This window comes from Lepisosteus oculatus, chromosome 8 (assembly GCF_040954835.1).
Source record: "Lepisosteus oculatus isolate fLepOcu1 chromosome 8, fLepOcu1.hap2, whole genome shotgun sequence".
NCBI classification, from domain to species: Eukaryota; Metazoa; Chordata; class Actinopteri; order Semionotiformes; family Lepisosteidae; genus Lepisosteus; species Lepisosteus oculatus.
Window position 1 is genome coordinate 7,951,111 of NC_090703.1, and position 21,486 is coordinate 7,972,596.

Here is a 21,486-nt window from a genome sequence, read left to right on the forward strand (position 1 = left end):
TGATTCCGAATCCTGCACCTTAGGACCCAAACAGCTGGTGGTTTTCATTCCATCCCGCCTTAATTGGGTAATTGAAGCCTTGATTGATCTAAGTAGTTGCTTCATTGGAATATTTGTGTGTTTTTAGATTTTATTTCACTAACAAAATACAATAGTTCAAGCTCTGCCATGTTTAAGAGCCGGGAACAAAACAAAAAATGATCATGAAGGGTTTGATGGTGTAAACTGAGGGCTCAAATGGAAGAAGAAGTCAACTGTGTGGGTCGCCAAACTGGAAATTACTCCCTTCAATTGTCCCCGTGTGCCGGTATCCGACTCAGAGTTTAGTCCTGCCTTGCAATCTCTTCTTCAGTGATAGCATTCAGCTTGCTGCAGAACAAATGACTTACTGATAATGGATACTGTATAACCCCTGTGGAATTAGTTATTCAGCAAAATGTCACAAGTGATTATATAGTAGAATAAAGAAAAAAGTGTCAACTCTGATGGTCGTTGTTCTGAAAATAAGGAAACAGATAGATGAAATTCTTGAATCAATTCACTACTGGAAATGGCTAGATGAGATGCTTGAATCAATTCACTACTAACTACCAAGTGGATTAGATGCACCAAAGATCCACCTCTTGTTTGCAACAATTTCTATGTTCCTTTGCGCTATGCTGCTGACTTGTACTTTGCATTCACAGCAGCCAACCTGTGATTTGGAAGTCCTGTTCAGACATCCTACTATATGTGTTAAAAACCTCTCAATTCAGGATGGCCATTTCTGTGCCAGGTTTTGCTATGGAGCAAAATGGCAGAAGCATAACAGAAAGTGTTACATTACCGTAGTGCCTAAATCTTAATGCCAATAATAAAATCCAGCGTGCAAATGCATTCCTTTTGCTCAAGCTCCGATGTGTAATAGTTCAGCTATTTTCCCACATAAATTACCTTCGGACACATGAACATGTAAGCTAGGCCAAAGCTCAGATCACAAATTCTTCTACGAAATTACAGAAACGCAATCCTTAATTGAGTGCAGTTTTTGTTTAAATGGTATGTATTTTAATACAAAAAGTAGAGAATTGATTTAAAATAACTTTTTAAATGTAAACGTAATTTTAAAAAAATGTGACAGTGACAGACTGTACAGCACGTTCCTGAATCCAGAACATTTTTTTTATTCCAAACATTTGTCAACTAAATTTTAAAATATTATGTTATATAAGTATTATGAATGTATAACAATGTATGTTATGAATTAACACTGTAGCATATACTGTATATTTAGTAGGCAGCATTTGCAATGTGCTTAGAAGAATTTGGAATGAATCTGGGGACGTATTGTTCATTAGATAAAAGTACGCTTTTCCCCTTTGATCATTAGAAAAGGGGCTGGCTGAGCTGAGATGAGACAGGAAGAACTGCTTGGCAGCCCCCTATCTCTAGACCAAAAATGCTTCAAGGACATCATGTATTACTGAAGGCTTTGAGTTGAACTGGCCAGAGCTGTGCGGCAATCTTAATAAAAAAAATAATTTTCCTTGACAGCGTACAAATCATGGCTGGAAAGGAAGAACACGATATACCAATTTGTGCTTTCAGTACTAGCACTGTATAAAGCCCAGAGATCCTAGACAATGTGCACTCCCACAGACATTCATTTACTCTGCTGGAGACTAGACAAATCAACCACACACAGCATCTCCACTCTTCCATATCCTAGTCACACACTGTACACTGCCCCCACCTCAGAAATTCTTCTCAATTAACATGATTCCTGAGAATCCCTCAGATTAAGTGTTGGGAATGGGATTCAGTCCCAAAGGCTAAGTATGCTAATGTAGCCCATACAAGTACTGAACGGTACTGTAATTCTGCCTTGCACAACCACAGAGTACCCAATCCTCTTACCAGTGCTTCTAGTGTCCTGTCTGTATATTGATAAATTTGTTCTGGCAGATAAAAACACTGATGCAGTCAAACAATCTGAGTCACATACTGTACAAGAACCTCAAGACTCCCATCACTTTTACCAACTGAACGAGACAAAAAACTGATTGTACTCTCTTTGAATCAGACCATAGATCCTGGTTAGATTTTAAATGCCTGGACACTGCTGATGCCCGGCAAGAGTCTTAATATGAAATGCATACTTTCTTAATTAAAAGCAAGTTTGCTTGCTGATGCAGCACCCTACTTGAACCTCTTTCTTAATGAAAGCCTTCATCAACATTGACAAATCATTCAAACAGCAACGACAATAAGATTTCGTAATTCATTGGCTTCTCTTTTCAGCATGGAATAAACCTTTGCTTGTTCCATGAATATACAGATACATACATTAGTTCTTTTCAGTATTTATAGTTCTTTGTAGATGTACTGTGTTTTACATTCCTGTTTACTACAGGTTCTGTCTTGTGAGCTGCCTTCAGTAAGGTAGATGCTTCACCTAAAAGCCTGAATTGTTACATACCATTTTATTAATGAAAAGAAAAAAAACTTCTTAACTTCCCATGGACACAGAATGTTTCATGCAAAGAGACACATTTATTCTGTTATAAATGAACTCTAGCAATGGGACCACGAATTGCCAAGAACTGTGAAACAGTTTCATAGATGGAAACTTTGGAGAAAGCAAGGAAGATAGAAGATCGAATTATGCTTTTTAAAATTTTTATTTCACTCCTCAACATTTACCTGTGTGTGCACATACTGTACATCTAGTTAAACACACATCAGTGCTGGAAAAAAATTAAAAGTCAAAAGTGTAAACAAAACACATCAGAGCCAATAACATTGTCAGGATTTGCATAAAGAGTAAGCTGTTTGCTCTTCAAGTACACAAAAATATAGTTGCGGCATTTTTCTTTCAAAAGGTTAACAATTTCAATATGCTCCTTGGAATTAGTTTTATTTATTATGTATACATTTCCAATATTCACCTAAGCAATTTTTAAAAGCCTATGGTTTGTTGCTCTGAGGATGACTGTCAGAGCTTTTTACTCTAGATCATAATCTAATGTCCTTTTTAACTTCCAAATAAAGCAAAGGTAAAAATAGTGTTTCAAAGGTAAAACCTGTCCACTTAGTAAGACTTAGGGAGTTATGACTATCAGGTAATGGCATAGTATAGCCTCAACCAGGCAACATAGACTGTAGACTGCAACCAATTATGAAATTGAGAGCTTTTTAATTACTGGGTACAGAACAATTAACTGAGATGATTCCCTCTTCCTTATATTCTAGGAAATAATTGCTGTTGACAAGTATAAATGCATGTTTTAAACACCAATATACAGATTTTTAGTTGAAGAGTGGAATCTCTCAACTTCATTACCAAGCTGTTTCATTCCAGTCCCTGCTTTTCACAACCCCCTGGTCAAGGGATTGTAAAATGCACATGAGACAGAACTCACAGCATACCTGAAACAATTGAAATGGTTTCAGCATTTTTACTCTGTAATGCACTTGAGCCTATTAATTCCAAGAGGCACACTGAAAATGCAAATTATGCTTTTTCATTTTGTGGTCAGTTAAAATACATTTACATTGCATTTCAAAATAAAATCTTTGATTGTGCATTTATATCTCCACAATATATCTGTAAAAATTTCTGGCAAATTTATAAAGTTCAAAATGAACAAATGTAATCACCCTGCGCCATGCAGCAAGATTAACACATTCAATCTATCAAACACAGGAAATAGCTAATTTTTGGTTTTGACTGTTTAAAATACACTTTTTTTGCTTTGAAAGAGCAGCAATTGGCATAAGAACATCTAAACATTTACAAAGTAATTGAAAGTAAGTAGACGGTATAATCGTTCAATCCTTTGGCATGCTTTAAATAAGTCACTTTTCATTTTCACTGTTGAGTGGGATAATTGCAACAGAGCAGCTGAAAACATTTGAGATACATTTTATACACCTTTTTGACAGCAGACCATAATTTACACTTCATCAAGGACATGGCTCGCCGTGCACAGAGCCTACAGATGTCGTTACAGCCAATTATCACAGGGATGAGGCACGACACAACAACAATTTAGAACTCATAACATTTTTGCTTTTAAAAAGGAAAAGAAAGCTGTGTCCTTCTGTAAAGCATGCTGTATAAAGGACTATGCACCTGTTTTAGGAATGTTCTGATATTAATGGAATCCATCCATAAAAAAGTTGTACAAATGTTTTTTTTTTGTATTTTAATCCATGCTAATTTCATTTTGAAAACATTAAAGGTCTTTTCTGATAAGATTGTGGATTACTTTACTCCAGGATAAAACAACCACAATTGTGTGTTTCCTTTCCCTCCTCCAACATAATAAAATAAACTTTGATGTTTTAACCTTGAGGTTCAATGCTATATAGTACATTAACTTTGTGAAGAAAATAATTGTGTTTTTCCAGCCTAGCAGTCTATAAGCAATTAAGCACACCAATGTAGAAGCCTCTGTGTCCTACTGGACAAACAAGTCAGCCACTAGAAGTTTTTCACTCATCTGTCAAAACTTTTGACATGACAAGCATTTTAGGATAAATGAGTCATTTACTGGAAATAAACTAACCGCACAACTATGGCCCACAGATCTCTTATCTACAGATGGGGACGGGTAGGGAGGACTGCTGGCTTGGACATCTTTTTAAAAGCACATGCATGCCAATTATGAAATAAAGAGCTGTCTGACATCAGGATATTTCTCTTTCTCTACAAAACCATTTATTTCATCCCCTCTGGCTTCAGAGTGGTTTTAAAAATGATTGAACATCAAATGCCATCTGTGACATTAGGAGTGTACATTACTCCAACTACACAAGAAGCACAAACAATCCTCATTACCAATCTGTCTTTGTTTTTGTTTGTTGTTAACTTGCAAAGATAAATACGTTATACTAAACACTGTTAAAGCTATGCATACCCTTTGCATACCTTTGCATTCAAATTTCCCTTTTATATACAGTATGTAGCTAAATAGTACTGTTTCTTTGTAAACAACTGTATAATGCAAAATAATGTACATAATTATTTTCCGTAACAACTTGCGGTTTTTCAAAGGCTGTCCAAACTATATCTTTCTAACAGTCCAAAACTTCAACAAACAGAATATTGAGAGGCACTGGGTGGAGTTCTGCTGTGCCTCGGAATGACATAGGAAAAGAGCTCACTGGGGGAAGCAAAGAGGTTCTTTAACTATAGGGACAGAGGTCTGTGCTGTGACACCAGTTAGAGCCATAAAGCTTAAGAAGCTGAGCAAGGTGTTTGGCCAGAGACCTCGATGTCTTCTGGGAATCAAATAATCGTCTACATCGTTCAGAAAGGAGAAAGTGAAGAGCAAGTTAGTGCGTAGGTGTGTTATTTCCTCTTTCGTGGACTGAGTGAATCTACAGTAAGTTCCTAGGGGGGATATTTGCCATTTTCAGAAGGCCGTGCAGCTGTCTCTGAGAGAAAAGCTCTTACACTCCGTCGTGAAATATTCACAGGTTCCACAGACCAAAACTGCCTGCAGTCCTGAACTTGTCCACCTGACATAGCATTTGGTTTCTGATTGCCAGTTGTGTCTTTTTTTCGGCTGACAACAAAGAAGCAAGAATGAGGAAGTGCATAAAGGCTCCCCTGAAAGCCGCTCAGCTGTGAAACACTGAAAACCTTCCTGATTCTTAATATGACCAATAGGGAGAGTGGATGCACCCTGGTGTTGTGCATTGGAGCAAGGTACAGTAGCAATATCTCATATACAACAGAGTTAATAGGGAAATTGACAGGAAGTACTGTGAAATGTTGGAAACTGAAGTCCCAAATGCTATTTTAAAAAAGGGGCTCCAGCCTAATGTGAGGGGGCATTAGGAAAGGAGTATGGTAACAAAGATCTCACCGCTCAAAAAACAAGCAAATATTTCTTAGGGAGTCAGCTGATGGGTGGGTAGCCAATCAGAGATCAACCTTTCCATAAAATTGATGTAATTTGCACTACAGTTCCAAAGAAACAGAGAGATAGGACAAGACGTGCAACTGGGTGGTAGGAGATCAGCGATGGCACTTGCAGCGTGCTGAAACTCGACTGAGTAAACAGAGCCGGAATGATTTTGTCACACGAGTGCCTCTCACAGAGGTTCACTTTGGTACTGCTGCTTCTGCTTCCTGAACTCCAGCTGCGATACCCCAGCGTGATCCAACCTCTACACCACACCAGTACATGAGAAGCACTCAGCACCACACTTCCAGCTTCCCTGTTTATGTCTTCTGCTGTCTGAATGGGAAAAACATCTGTAATGACCTTCTAGGCTGGCATCAAATTACTAAGCAGTGCAGATGGGACCAGTAATCACCAGGGATCAGACACATTCATAAATACATTTTAAATGCACAAGTATCAGAAAGCACCTCATTTTCCAAGTTTCAGCTTAAAGAAACAGATTACTCATTCTGTTCTGAAACAGTACCATTGATACTTTGTATGTGCATTTAACTCATCCTTTACAGAATCCATGGATTTACTGATGCACAGTAGAATCATTTCAAAGAGGAGAGAGAGATAGGATTACTCTGAAAGTGCAGAACCTATCGTAAAATCCATCAAACCTATGTTTAAAGGTGTGGAAAAAATGAAGCCCTGTATAATTTTACTGACATACAGTATTTCTGCCCTAGACACCAATGTTCTCCTGTCCTATTTACGGTTAATAACAGGGATGAAGGAGGATTAAGGCATTCAAAAATAAGTCTGAATTTCTCTTCTTGAATAATTTGAACAGGTACAAAAAGATTCCGGCACTATTTAATATGCTGGAGGGCACAATATTCTCTAAATTCTTTGTACTAAAATCCCCCTGCAGACGACAAAATGTGTCACATATTTTCTACGTAACTCAAAGTAAACTCTTTATCTTAAATCAACCTTTTCCCTGGGTTATTATGAGAGCTTCGCTGTTATGAAATAACAGTCTGGATTATAAGTAAAAGGCTGCGTTTTACCTCAGAAACCTGCAGCTTTGTTCTGCATTTAGTCTTTTTTGAACACAACTGTCATGTTAGCAGTGTCCTGTTTCACAGTTGTACCTTAAGTGCGATCAGTCTGTTTTTGATACAGGCTGCTCTCAAGGTCCATTCTCAAGGATTAATCTGATTTACCTGGAGAGAGGAGGAGAATCACCAGCATTATTTCTCTTTCTCATTTTTTTCAGTTTTATCAGAGCCGAGACCAACACTCATATGGACAATACTCAGACCTACCGTATTTTATCCAATAACATCTGATAAAACTAGTTAAAACTATATTTTGATAATCTAGTCATATTATAATAACTAGTGCCTGAAGGACATTTTTTTAGCATTTTGCAGAGGCGGCTTTTTTTTAGGCAACTTGAAACCCACCATCAGTCTTGAAACTGGGAACTTGCCCCTGTTAAGTCAAACGCTTGATAAAATGCATTCAAAAATAATTTGAAAAAAATGACGTTTTAATTGTCTAGGATAAAGGCTGGGCATTGATTCTGATGCACAGAAACTAACAGGCGAACCCATGAGGAAGACTGCCGGACAGGTCAGCCACACTCACAGCACGGGTGTATCCTTGGACCCATCCGCAGACTGGGAGAGGGGCTGTGCACAGGGGTTGCTGGCCACGGGAGGGCAGATGCTTTCCGAGGGGCTGTGGTGCATGGTGGCGGGCATGGGCACATGGGAGCTGCGCACGATATGGGCATCCAGCATCTCCAGGAGAAGATCGTAGAGGGGCACGACGTTCTTCCGTTTCATGCTGTACAGGTGCTCCATACCTTTGTTACTGAGGATGCACAAGAGAAGCACTTGGGCAATCTTTTCGAGAAGCGTTACAAACAGGAGACAGAGACAAAATGGGATTTTGGGGGATACAGTTGCTCGAATAAGAGGGTGAGCTGCAGGTATAATCACAGTCGGGGTGCTTGTCCTGGCCTTGATTCTGTTTGATTTCTGCCTCTTAACAGGGGCTGAGTGACATTGTGGTCAGGTGAGGTCGGAAAGAGGGATATTTGCCAGCAACCAATCCCCACATTACCTATGGGGAATGCTGGGGGTTGCGAGAAACTGAACATAAAAACTAGTCAAAAGAGAGCCGCGTGAATTATACTGGAAAACATGGGATGTGATGGATGAGAAGGAGAGGTTTTCCTCTGAACCTCTTGAGGCAAAGGTTTAAGACTTAAGGTTATCTGCCAGTAGAAATTCCAATCCAAAACATTACAGGCCCCTAGGAAGAAAGACTGGGGGTGGAAGTGAGCTGGTGTCTCTGCGTTACAGGTCCTTGACTGGCTCTTTCAGCCACAATCACATTGGCCACGCTTCTACTTGTTTGGCAAAACACAAAAGGTATTGGGGTTTAAAAAGTAGGCTGATGGAAACCAAATAAGAGCTCTTGCAATAAATAATGCCGCTTACAGTCAGCTTCACTCCACAGATACAGTGCTTACACAGCTCCTGCGGTGACGTACTCTGAAATTTATTGATTTCCTGTTTTTCCCCAAGTGTACAGCCCTAGCACTGCTGTGCCAGCTTGTGCTGTTCCGCCAAGGGATTTAGAAGACCTCCTCAAGGAAAATGGTATGACTACACCAATGGAATTTAGTGGCTGTTGAACTATAGGCTGATTTCAACTGAGTGGAGGAACAGAGGAACACCCGAAAGGAAGACAGGCCTTTCTGTTATGTTAGAGCCGTGGGGAAGAACTCCAATCTGGGAGGGTTGCAGTGTCTATAGGTTTTCAATCCTGATTAATACCAGGTTATTTTTGACCTAATTGAGCCAATCGTTTGCTTTACTGGACCAATTTAACTATTTTCAAAGGTCAGTCTTAGATGAAATGAAGAGACAAGAAAAGCTGCTCGATTCTGTCCCTTAAGAATCAGGACTGTGCTGCCTCTTCATGTATGTTTATAGGAATATAGAAGTATTTAAGACACTAAAAGTTTACAAGTTAATAGTTTTTAACTTAGGCCCCAAAAACTCTAAATTTCTTATTTTTAAAAAACTAAGGTTGCTGCTGGAAGAGTTGTTAGTGGGGCCAGCAAGGGGCACTCACCCTGCGGTCCATGTGGGTCCTAATGCCCCAGTATTGACGGGGATATTAAACTGTATGCAGGCGCCGTCCTTCGGATGAGACTTAAAACCGAGGTCCCGACTCTCTGTGGTCATTAAAAATCCCAGGGCGTTTCTCGAAAAGAGTAGGGGCGTATCCCCGGCTCCTGGCCAAATTTCCCATTGGCCTTTACCAATCATGGCCTCCTAAAAATCCCCATCTATGAACTGGTTTCATTACTCAGCCCTCCTCCCCACTGAGAGCTGGTGTGTGGGGAGCGTTCTGGCGCACTATGGCTGCCGTCGCATCATCCAGGTGGGGCTGCACATTGGCGTTGGTGGAGGGGAGTCCTCATTATCTGTAAAGCGCTTTGAGTGGAGTGTCCAGAAAAGCGCTATATAAGTGAAAGCAATTATTATTAACAACACACCGTCTGTAGCTGCATGTATAACATGGAGGGAGTGGTGAACGTTAACACGTACAATGTGTCCTTTAATGAAGCCATCTGGTCATCACATATCAGTTGAAAGACCAAATGGAACTATTAAAGCACATTCTCATTTTTATTATTTGACAAATTTGACTAGTGGGACAATTTGACTTCCTTAGGGGACATTGTAAGGAATGAACTACATTGGCAGGGTGAGCTCATAGCACTTATGGTGCAAAAACATGAACTTTCATTAACATCAACTTGCTTTGTGGAATCATTTCACCTCAAGCCACAGCTGAAGCATTCGGTAAATAAGCAACATTTCTATGATAGAGAAAGTACATATACCGTAGACTATTTTTAAAGAACATAACTTGTCAGTCGAAGGTGCCATTTTAAGCTGATTTTGTGCAGCACAGGGAGTGTAAGCTGATGTTATGTTATGAATAACACCTGTGCCTGATGCTGTTTCTCTGGCTCTGGGACATGCTTGCCAGCCGGGGAGACTGTGGTACCTGAAGTGGCGGATGTGCGACAGCAGCATGAGCAGGTTGGCCAGTCGCGTGGACTGCTGCTGGAAGGACAGGCCCTTCTTGGCGATAACCCAGACCAGAGTGTCTGTCAGCGAGTCCAGCAGCTGCAGCACCTTGGCCCGGCTCTCCAGCTCCTCAGAGTTCTCCGCAGAGTTCAGGCACATGTCTAAGAGGACAGAGCAGAGACTCTCTTTACCTATCAAAACAGGAAGTTCATTTATTCACACAGGAAGTACTCACGCACGTGCAAAAGGACTTCCTGAGCCATTCACACACCAGAAAAACTGGATGCTCTTTGTCTAACGCCAAGTGAGCTACAGGTAGTTTTACAAAAATCTGCTTTTAAAAAAATCCAATATAGACCACTTTAGCGGCTATTTTCCATCCCTACCACAGCTCCATAACTTTCAAAGAACTATAATTACCTACTGGAATTAGGAAGAAAATTTCAATCTTGAGCAAGAACTACCTCAGCAAGACAGTAGATACAGTAGGCAGTTGACTCCATTAAGATGTAACATATTGTATACAGTACAAGTAGTGAATTTATACATCACAGCAATGATAGCAACTAAGAGCTTTCTAAGGTGAAATGTATTTTGATATTAATTCAAGCTTCATTAAAAATCACACCATATCGCCAGATTTTCAGAGCCTGTATTTTCTACTTCTGAAAAAAAACAAAACATTATTATATTTTTAGTGTTGGATAAAAAAAAATCAACATTGTTTTCAGCCTGACTGTCAGATAGTTTTTATGGTTATGTGTTTGTCCGTGTTTCATAGATTTCATTTGTACTTATATTTGAAATTGAATCTGAGTGCTTGTTATTATGTTGTTATTATTATTCATTTTTTTTAACATTTGTCTTTTTCCATCTGAGTACAGTATATGCTCTCTGTTTCCAACAGTACAGAACTTCACTGAGGCACAGAAAACTGTCTACATGCAGACAGGTATTTTGACTACAGAGATGGGGAATGACAGAAGATTCTCTCACAGGTTTATAGCCAGCCATCCCCTTCAGGAAGGGAAAACCGTGAGCAATTCTGAGCAACACTGCTACTGTATATTCTGCTGCATTCAGCCATTTTGAAATCTTTCAACTGTGAAAAATCCAAAAAAGTAAACTTTGGCTTTGGTAGCGCCCTACTTGTGTAGAATGTTTTAAATAACTGAGATAAAAGCAAAATAAAAGACAACAGAATGAATAGTTTGCCCTCTGGTAAAATGAGAAGCATGACTGGAGGAGTAGACCGTGTTCCTCATGCTCCAGTGCTCCAGAACCAATGTGATCTGTATAGAGGAGCGCTAAAGAACACCGTGAACTGGGTGTGACTTACGAAATAGGAAATATGCCTTTCATTTGGACTGTAAACCAAAAAAAAAGACTATGAGTCTTAGCTAAATTTTAACTAATCAATCCATCTTTTTCAAAGAGACTCCTTTCCACCCTCTTCACTCACCCAAGCATTTTTACCCGCAATGTTCACATCTTCTGCTCTAAACAGTTTTTGTTATACATCCATAACCACGTGCTCCAAATACCTCAAAAGACCACACAAAATACTACAATCTTAATGACATGAAACCACCCTAGATAACTCACAATCTCAGACACCTTAGGCACATCCCTCGTGTGCTGTCCTTCAGTTCTAGAGTGAGCTCTGGTACACAGACCACAGCGTGCAGTGTTACTCTTATGTTTGCTTCTTGCTGTTCACAAAGCAGTACATCTTTCTTATCTGTCAACACATGTCTCAAGGACACTTTATCATGAGGCTGTGCTTTGCCCATGCTCGAAGAAGTGCTGGCACTGGGGAACACCACACTAAGGAGTCCTGCACGACGCCAAGCGAGACTTACTTGAGTTGAGAAGGATCATGGCTTTGAGACAGAGATACTCTTCTCTTTGAAGCTTCAGCTCGCGGAATCTGGAGGTGGCCGCCAGGAGCATGTCGAAAATTTCAACAATCCCCTCCACACAGTTGCCTTCGTCCCTGCGGTGAGCACAATTCACGGTGAGAGATCTGTTTCACAGACACCGGTCCCGCAAGCAGAAAACCCTTCAGACACAGTTCCTGAGTTTCGTTCATCTCTTCTCTCCCACTTTTCACAGTGCCATCACAAAGACAGTACTTCTTACTCAGTCTACAAGGCTGTGGAAGAATGCTAGTTTGTTGATAAAGATCGTGAATAGGAGAGTAATTCTTTTTGTGTGTAAAAATAGCTGCACCAGCTTCAGCACTTCATTAGTCATAAAGAAAAGTCTAACTCAGCATTGCTTAGAATCCAGGTGTCCTGATTGACGTTCATGATGATAGAATCATTCATAATGTGGGAACATAACTTTAGTCGTGCTACTGTGACAAAGGGCTGTAGCAAGTCTTCATCGCATTACCTCTGTTGAGGTCTCATTATTTACTTTTCATTCTGGAAAACAATTATGGCCTTTGTTTATTTATCTTTGTATGCAAGTATTGCAAAAGCATACTGTTTTTTTCTCATCTGTGTATTGACTGTTTATATTATACTTGTTATGAATCCACACTGTTCTCCTTATCTGTTTGTCCCATCATATTGTGTAAATTTTCAGAGCCCAGTCACCTGGCCATCAGGAGGGGCTGGAGTGGAGTTTAGGGTATTAAACCTGGCCTAAACTTGTCTTAGCCTCCATGTTGTATCCTTGTCTGTGTTATTGTGCAGTCTGGATGTTTGGAGGCATGATGACTTTAAACAGGTAGTAGGAAATTCTTTGCAGATGCTGCAGTTTATTATTTTCTTGAAAGTCTTTCTCTTTTGTAAATATTTCTCTTGCACAAGAGCACTTTCAGTAAACTGACACTTTCTGCACTATTTTTGTCTCACCTGTATTTTTATGAGTTTGATGTGCCCCTCTGCACTTACTGCCTGGCATATTAGTCACAGATAGACATTTAATGTCATGAAGTGAAAAACATCTTAGTATGTTGTGATGCTCCATAGCCAGATGGAGTTACTGTTGGATAACATTGTTGCTATTCAACTGCCCTGAAATCCAAGAACAGTAAACCTCTCCAGTGTGCTTCTCTTATTTCTTAACCCACTCCCCAGCTCCAGGAGAAATGAGAGCCTGGGAGACGATCAAAACCTTTTGCAAAAATTAATTCAATTTCCCTGAAACAAAATATGAACATTTAAAGGTACAAATGTAGCAGGAAAAGTCAATGGTGTTACAGACGGAGTTACTGTCTGAGTTATTACTGATTAAAAACAGATTATTTGTTGCAGAGTCTTTTGTATTACTTAAAGAGCAAACGTTGGTTGGAGCATTCTGATCTTGGAGGAACAAACCAAATTTGGAAATATATGCATCCATTATCTGAAAGCCCCTTTTTACTGGTAAAGGACCACATGAAAAACAAAGCCCTTCCTGGCAGTAAAGGAAAGAAGGTTGGATTACGCTCTGGAAGAAAATGCCACTCCATCGGAAAGTGCACACGAAGGGTAGAAGCACTATAACATAGTCAGCACAGAAGGAGCCCAAGTCCAGAACCAAGCTCAAGACCCTGGAACTGAGAGGTAGCAGGGTTCCTGTTAGTGCCACACAAATGTGCTCCCTACATTTGGATTATTATATATAATAGGCCTACAATTTTTAATAAGTGCCTTTCAAAAAACCCAAAGCAGTCTAAAAACAGTAATGGGTACAATACATGCCAAGGTCAGAAAAGCTCACCATAGATAATCACCAGGTCTCTGTGAAGCACCTGAAACAAAATACACACCAACACACAGTCCAGAGCACAGAGGTCAACAATTGTCAGACTGCTTTCTCAGTTAAAAAGAAGTCACGGGTCACCTGTGTTAAATATTAACATTCACTGATAAAATAAAGACAGAGAAAAATCGAATACACACGTTAATAAACACGCTGGGAAGCTCAAAAGGTCTTTTGCCATAGAATTATCGTGAATGATCCTTCGAACATATTGTAAGAGGTAAAATATAATCTTGAAAATCTGTGAAAATTACGTTTGCAGTCTTGAGGGAAAATGAATGAATCTCATATATTCTAACATCTTTCAGGTGCTGACTGAAGCTGTCTAGCCTATGTGACAATTAGGGCTTGAGAAGGCTGAATGATTTCTCTTTCTAACTCTGCAGCAGCATGAGATTGAGGCAGCAGTACATCATTTCGGCACCCAGAGAAAAGGAACAGCATGTCCATGAAATATCTCGGCTTCAAAACTAGTTCTCCATTTACAGAGTTGTTTGTTCAGCTGAAGCACAATGGAGCGCATCTTCTTGTGAGCCAGAGAGAGTGAGAGGGCACTCCCACAGGAATGTGATTAGCAGGGGGTATGAGGAGCAGGTTTGTTAAACAGTCAGCAGTATATCAAGATGGCTAAAAATAAAAGCAGACCAGAACTAAAAATTTGTTTTCCATTAAACCACATTATTCATAGCCCTTAAAATCTTGCAGACAAGCCAAAACAGGACAAAATGCATAATTTCTCTTACCTCTTCTACAGAACCATTATAAAGCTCTCTACTCTCTACTCTTGAAAAAAACAAACACAAAACGATGTTTGAGAATATATGCATCTCGTCTTCTGTTTTCAAGCATCACTATTTTTATTTTTGAAAAACCAACTACATACTGTATATATATACCGCCTACAATACATACCATTACGGCAAGACGTATACTTAACTCTTCTTTACACAGAGGTTTGGATGTATTTGCCCGTTTAATGAATTATGAAACATATCAGGCCCGAAACGCTCAAACCCTTTTCAGTATTGCTCTTTGAGTTTCCCAGTAGTTATTGATTTGAAATTGCTTTACTGCTTTTTATATTACATTTAGTACAATATTGACACAAGGACGTATAAGACAAAGACATTTTACAGACTGATAAAGTATGAGACACAGGGAGATGGTCTGAGGCTCTGAGATGGTGGCACAATGGAAACGTGGGTCTCATTATCAGGTCTACAGCTTCTTATTTCACCTCTGGTTTAAATGGTCTCAAACTGGAACAGAACTCAAACTGAGAGGCTACATGTTTTCCATCTATCATCACGGGGATCCCAAACAGAACTAAGGGTTCGATCCAAATAGCACTAAGTTTTAAAAATTAATTTGACATTACGGGTGGTACAGTGGTTAACTTTGCTGCCTTGCAGCATTCATGCCCTGGGTTTAATTTCTGGGGTGCAATCTGTGCGGAGATTGTTGTGTTCCCCCTTGTTTGCATGGGTTTCCCCTGGGTGCTCCAGTTTCCTACCACAGTCCAGAGACATGCTGGTGGGTTAACTGGATTCTGGGAAAATTGTCCCTGGTGTGAAAGTGTTTGTTTGCGTCTGTGTGTGCTCTGCAATGGACTGGAGTCCCATACAGGAGGCACCCTGCCTTCTGCCCATTGCATGCTGGATAGGCCCTGACTCCCCTGTAACGCTGTATTGGGTAAAGCAGCTAAAAATGTATGGATTTTACATTATATAGACAATTACTTTCAGTATAAAATGGGCATACAGTACAAGAGTGTTTTTAAATGAAAAGCAGAACAGTGCACATTGTAACATTAGAAGAAAAAGCACTATCTGGGAAATGTATAAAGATTGAAATACTCCATCAGTCCACAAGAGTAGGGTCTCCACAGCATAATGAAGGTTGTTGACCTGGTAACTTTACTGTACCATTAAGACTAACGAACAAATAAGTGCAGAGTTTTCATTCTGTTAGCATAGTGGGCAAATACAGACATGAGATAGCAGAGAAGGAGGCATAGTACCTGTTCAAGATGAGGTCACGAGAGAAAATGAGCTTCCCAGGGTGATCCACTGATCTCCACATCAGCCCTATCATCAGGACTTCCAGCCAGCAGCACTCCAGGAGGCGCACCTGGTCATACAGACTGAATTCCATAAACCCTGTGGCAGAGACACACACAGCCCCATCAGAGACCGAGCGCACCCCCAAGACACAGCCCCGTCAGAGACCGAGTGCACCCCAACACACAGCCCAGTCACAAACTGAGCACACCCCCAAGACACAGCCCAGTCACAAACTGAGCGCACCCCCAAGACACAGCCCAGTCACAAACTGAGCGCACCCCCAACACACAGCCCAGTCACAAACTGAGCACACCCCCAACACACAGCCCAGTCACAAACTGAGCGCACCCCCAACACACAGCCCAGTCACAAACTGAGCGCACCCCCAACACACAGCCCAGTCACAAACTGAGCGCACCCCCAACACACAGCCCAGTCACAAACTGAGCGCACCCCAACACACAGCCCAGTCACAAACTGAGCGCACCCCCAACACACAGCCCAGTCACAAACTGAGCGCACCCCCAAGACACAGCCCAGTCACAAACTGAGTGCACCCCAACACACAGCCCAGTCACACTGGATAACATGATAAGTATTCAGAACAACACTGGGGGAGACCCAACACATCCCTGTCACATGCACACAGACACTCATCACTGTTTTTTTATAAAAGCTATCCTATCTTAATTCTGGTTAATGTGGTGTACCACCTCTAAACTTTTGTTTTGTTCAGAGAAAACTTCAGTACAATGTTTGTATTAGCCTGAATTTTTATATAACCTTAAGGAAAGGGAAAGACAATTACATAGCACCTGTAACATCTGAGTGGTAATAATTTTGGCTTTTGTTTTGCCCCTTTTGTTAAACTGTTAAGATGCCTTAACATCTATTAAATTGCTGCTTTTCAAAAAACAATCAAAATAGAACACTATTCTCAGAGGTGTTCTGCAACTTCATGACTTTACTCCCCATCAATGCAGTAGTTGTTAAATCCAATGTACCATGCCCTTCAAACTGGCAAAAAAATCACTATATATAGATCCAGTAACTTCTTGCTCATTATGAAGGTGATGAAGGTTAATTTTCACATCATTGAATCTTAACATTTGAATACACTCACCTGTAATTTCACACTAATACAAAGAGCAGTCCTGAATTTCTGAGACAAGAGCCTTCACACCTTTTAGTCACACTCTTTGTGTAATTGTGTAATTCGCGCTCAACTACTTCAAATGACACGCATTACAAGACCCACTTTGTGAAGGTGAATAAGGAAGGAACAATAAAGCAGACCTGGAGGGAGAGGTAATCATCCTGCCAGATTGAATAAACCAGACAGACTTTCAATTACAGGCCCTCTTTAGAATAAGAAAGGCACAGATGGGTTTACCACCAAAAAAGCCAAATCTCTCAAGTTGCACAGCAGTGCAGAAACAGGGTCTCTCTCGATGTGGTGGAGGGACTTAGGGTGGAGACATTTCAAGAGCGCACTGTCCTATTACCTCTCATCAGAAACTTTACCTTGTAAATCTAAGAATACAGAATGTGCCATGAAGAAAAAGGGTCCCCTTAACCATACTAATAGGATTCAATATTCACCATGTCCTTGAGTCCTTGATCTCCATTAAAATCTTCAAAATTCAAGATCTCATATTTCCTCTCCTCTTTTTTTTGTGGGATGTTAATTCTGCTAATCCTGTACCCTTAAAGCTTCAGAAAAGCCTCCACTGAGCCCTGTTTGTTCCACACTTGATGCTGTGATTTCTTTGCAGTATGTAAAGTGCAGGAAGGGTGAGGGGCTGTCTTTTCTCAGGGGTCCTGTACATGGAGCTCCACTTTCCATCATGTACTGTACACACCTTTCTTCTGACATTCAGCGCTTTTACAAAGACACGTACCAGACACTCAATTAACGTTTTCCTTTTGAAGCCCAGGTATCCAAATTATTCCCCTGGCTAACTTGGTAGTGATAACCCATAAACCAAAAAATATTAAAACATGAATATATAAAAAGTAAACAACACTAATATCTTTACATCTGCACTGCACAATTAATTAGACACATTCAGTTTATCTTTCTCAAGGTACTGGCTCGGCACCAGGAATGTATCAAATACATTTTGCTACCCACACAGCAACTTTCAAAGCCATTTTTCTCCATTTGTTTTTCCATTAAAGAAAAACACCAGCTTACAATACAGCTACAACTCAATTGTTTTTTAAAGAAAAGAATGTTGCCTCTAGCAAGAGTTGAAACAAATTTAGCCTCCGGGGCAAGCGGAACACCGCCCGTGGGTACTTTCGGAGGAGAGCTGCAGCAGCCCTGGGCCTCTGGCCTACCTGGGATCTTCTTGGCCCAGGTGATCATGTGGACCAGCTCCTTGTCAGCCAGGTTGGTGAGTGACATCATCATGGTGGCCTCGGTGAAGGGCTTCTTGGGGTAGTCCATGAGATAGACATCAGGCGGCTCAGCCTCAGCGATGGAGGACATGAGCTGCTCGGGGCTGAGAGAAAAGGAGTGGATCTCTCTGATCTGCGGGAAACTGCCCTCGCTGCGCCTCCTGGCCCGCCCCCCAGGGGGCTCCTGGCCCTGGGACAGACGCCGGTGCCGCACCACCCGGTAACTGCAACGCTCTCTCCTCGTACCTGGCCAACACAGCAATTTTCACAACAGTGCTGTAGAAACAGAGATTGAGGAACTACCAGAGTCAGTCATTAAAATATTTACAGTTGTAGTTTCCAGCTGGGCATAATTCAGCAAAAGTCCAATGTTTCTATACTCTTCTGGAGTCCAACTACATTTCTTCTATTACATTTCTATTTCTTCAGCAAACTTATGAAAAAACAATTTCTGTGACTAGTCTCACAGTGCTTGAAAAGTTTAAGTAACACTTGTGCAGTAATTAATCAATTCAAATATGTTAACCTTTTAATTCTTGCCAAAATCTATGCCATTTTTGTTGAGGACACTACGATTATCTTTGTTAATTTTTATATTAATTTTTTTATGTGAATCTATTTGCCCACTACTGTATATCAACATGTAACTAAAGCTGGGAATATATAGTGTTTTTAATGCCTGCATGCAGTTTGGGTCCCCTTGTGCCCTGGGTGCAGAGTCACAAATACTGTATCAATGTGCTAATACAAATACAAATGTTTTTTTTTAAGTATATAGGTCATATGAACTGAATTTCTCACTGAACTCAGCTTAGACTTAACCTGGTTTGATTGGAGAGTGCACTGACTCGCACTTTATTATGATAAGTACTGTAAGTTGAGTGACTGATAAAGTACAACATAGAGGACAGAGCTCTGGGGTGTTTAGGTGAATCAGGGCCTACCACACTTCATCATCCCCACTTCATAGCACTTCCTGAGCCGGCAGGCCTGGCAGCTCTTTCTGCGGTTTCTGTCAATGGTGCACTGGTTGGTTGCCGGACAGATGTAGTCATTGTGTCCTGGATGCAGGTGAAGAAGAGCACTCGTTTATGTCATGCTCGTTACTGCAGATAGTATTTAAACAGTAGCAGGCCACCTGTCATTCAGTACCAGTTACCAAATAACTAAATCAACAGGTGCCTTGTACCACCTGGAGGAAATTATCCACCATGCCCCCCTCAGGTGGTTCAGGACTAATTAAGCTGCAATCTGGTGGGGACTCTTTCATACAGTCTGCTATGATTCATGCTTTGCCCAGAGTTCTCTCTTGTGTTTTCTTCCCGGAACCTTGCCTCGCTCCGAAATCGTTCTCTAGATTCTCCTCTGCTGCATATACTGAGTCTCTTGGTTTTGTACTTTGCTTGTTGCTGTTTATGGCTCTGGACTGTGTTTGCCTGGCCCATGCTTGCCTGTGCTTGCCTTCGTTGCACCTGTATTATAACTACACTAAATTACAGTAATCGGGCGTTTTCCAGAGAATTAATTGGTGAATAATGGGCTTTGATCAGCTACTGTACCTTGGATGCTCCTTTTGAAGAAGGCTTTGCATCCTTCACAGGACCAGACTCCGTAGTGGTACCCTGAGGCGTAGTCGCTGCAGACAGCACAGTAGTGTGTGTCCATCTTTCCTGTCGGGCAACCCCCGGACGGATTCACAATATCTTCACAGTCTTCTCTTCTTCGGACAGACAGTTTGCTGCACACAAAGAAAGCCAGTTTAGCTCACACCTTCCAAAGCCTCGATTCAAAACCCAGATGCGTTTTACTTGACATTCTTTCTGATTTTTAATGGGGGTTTCAAAAATTGCAGAGTGAGACAGGGTCAGTGAAGAACTCACAGATGCATACAGCTGAAATTAGATAGCCAGCTGTTATTTTGCAATGCTGGAAAAACTGCTTGTATTTGCTCTCGAGTTTTCTGTGACCGCACAGAAACATTCTGTCGACTGCACAGGCAGACTGTGAAACATTAAAATGCCTGCCAGGGATTTCATGCAAAGCTTTATTTTAAGTACAGAGAATGCATAAAGGAAATGGTTGGCTTTTCAGTTTTTAAGGTTTACCTGTTTTCTACCATCACTGGCTCTCTGGGTTGCGGCTCACTCCAGGGGCTCCTAGGAGGCTCAGAGTACATTAGAGACTGCTGGCAGTGAATAGCCAGCGACGAGACGTGGCTGGGAGCCGGCCAGAACATGGAGGGGCTGAGCGACTGTCTGACAGTGGGGCTTTCAGGCAGGCTGCCATTGCTGTGGCCATTGTAGCCTAGAAGTGTGGGGCTGTAGAAGGCCACAGCGGTGTAGTCATGGCTTCTCTCCATGTATGGGGAGGGGATGCACACCGGATGGCGCTCTACGGCCAGTGCAGGGAGAGCACTGCTGTAGTGTGCCGGGGTCATGATCCCAGGGGAGCATGTCCTTGCAGTGGCCTTGCTGCAGCCCAGCTCCTCCAGCTGGAGCAATGACAGCTCTTTGTTGGGAGAGCTTGCCATGCTGTAGAATACGGAGCCGGCAGACAGGTGACTTTATCTCATCTTCCCATTCACAGCCACAGGCGGTTTCAGCTGAAAGCACAGAACGCAGGATGAGCGACAGCAGAAAACCAAACTGGAGACATGAATTCGGGTTCTTTTGCTAGAGATAGTGTACGACAACATCCTTTTTCTAAAGCTCTTTTCGTGGTGACCCACTGCACGCGGTACATAACAGAAGGAAAAAAAACGCAAATATTTACAAACCCCTTTGATTGTACAGAGCTCAGTTGTCTCTTTCTATCATGCAACTTTTCCAGATCATTTTGAAGAGCAAAACAAAACTGAAGAGGGTATTAAATAAAAAAATATAGAGATAAAATAAAAGCATAAAACAGGTTTAAAAATGTCATGTCTGCATGATTACTACACTCCTGCCAAACGGTTAGACTGTAGGGAATGGTCTTGGTAAGGACTATGAGGGCCTGAAGTCTGTCCTGGAAACACAGGGCAGGAGGCAGGACCACACCCTGGATGGAACTCCAGTCCATCTCAGGACATTGGACATTTTTCTGTGTGATCTCCAGTCTGCTTTGCAAAATTTCAAGTCTTATTATGAGAAGGGGAAATCAATCCAGAATTAAGAAGGCTGATTTTGATATTTGATTTCTTTCTTATGTCATCAATTCAGCTGCAATGTGTTTTCATGACCAGAACTAGCAGTGTTTGGAAAGCTCATTGTTAAAGGC

The 21,486-nt window shown here is 41.2% G+C and overlaps 1 protein-coding gene across 2 annotated transcripts in view; it reads right to left on the bottom strand.

The window, feature by feature from the left end:
- Positions 1-2,647: 2,647 nt before the first annotated feature.
- The window catches only part of LOC102689263 (estrogen receptor beta), a 30,405-nt gene continuing 11,566 nt past the window's right edge, over positions 2,648-21,486 (bottom strand). For both annotated transcript variants that reach the window (XM_006632189.3, XM_015350545.2), the window contains exons 2-10: positions 20,334-20,830; positions 19,788-19,966; positions 19,173-19,289; positions 18,169-18,474; positions 15,783-15,921; positions 11,869-12,002; positions 9,984-10,167; positions 7,539-7,766; positions 2,648-7,111 (exon numbers count right to left, since the gene is read on the bottom strand). In XM_006632189.3, coding sequence (XP_006632252.1) covers positions 7,108-7,111; positions 7,539-7,766; positions 9,984-10,167; positions 11,869-12,002; positions 15,783-15,921; positions 18,169-18,474; positions 19,173-19,289; positions 19,788-19,966; positions 20,334-20,758 — 1,716 coding nt within the window. In that variant the 5' untranslated portion in view covers positions 20,759-20,830 and the 3' untranslated portion in view covers positions 2,648-7,107. The remainder of the gene's footprint in view (positions 7,112-7,538; positions 7,767-9,983; positions 10,168-11,868; positions 12,003-15,782; positions 15,922-18,168; positions 18,475-19,172; positions 19,290-19,787; positions 19,967-20,333; positions 20,831-21,486) is intronic.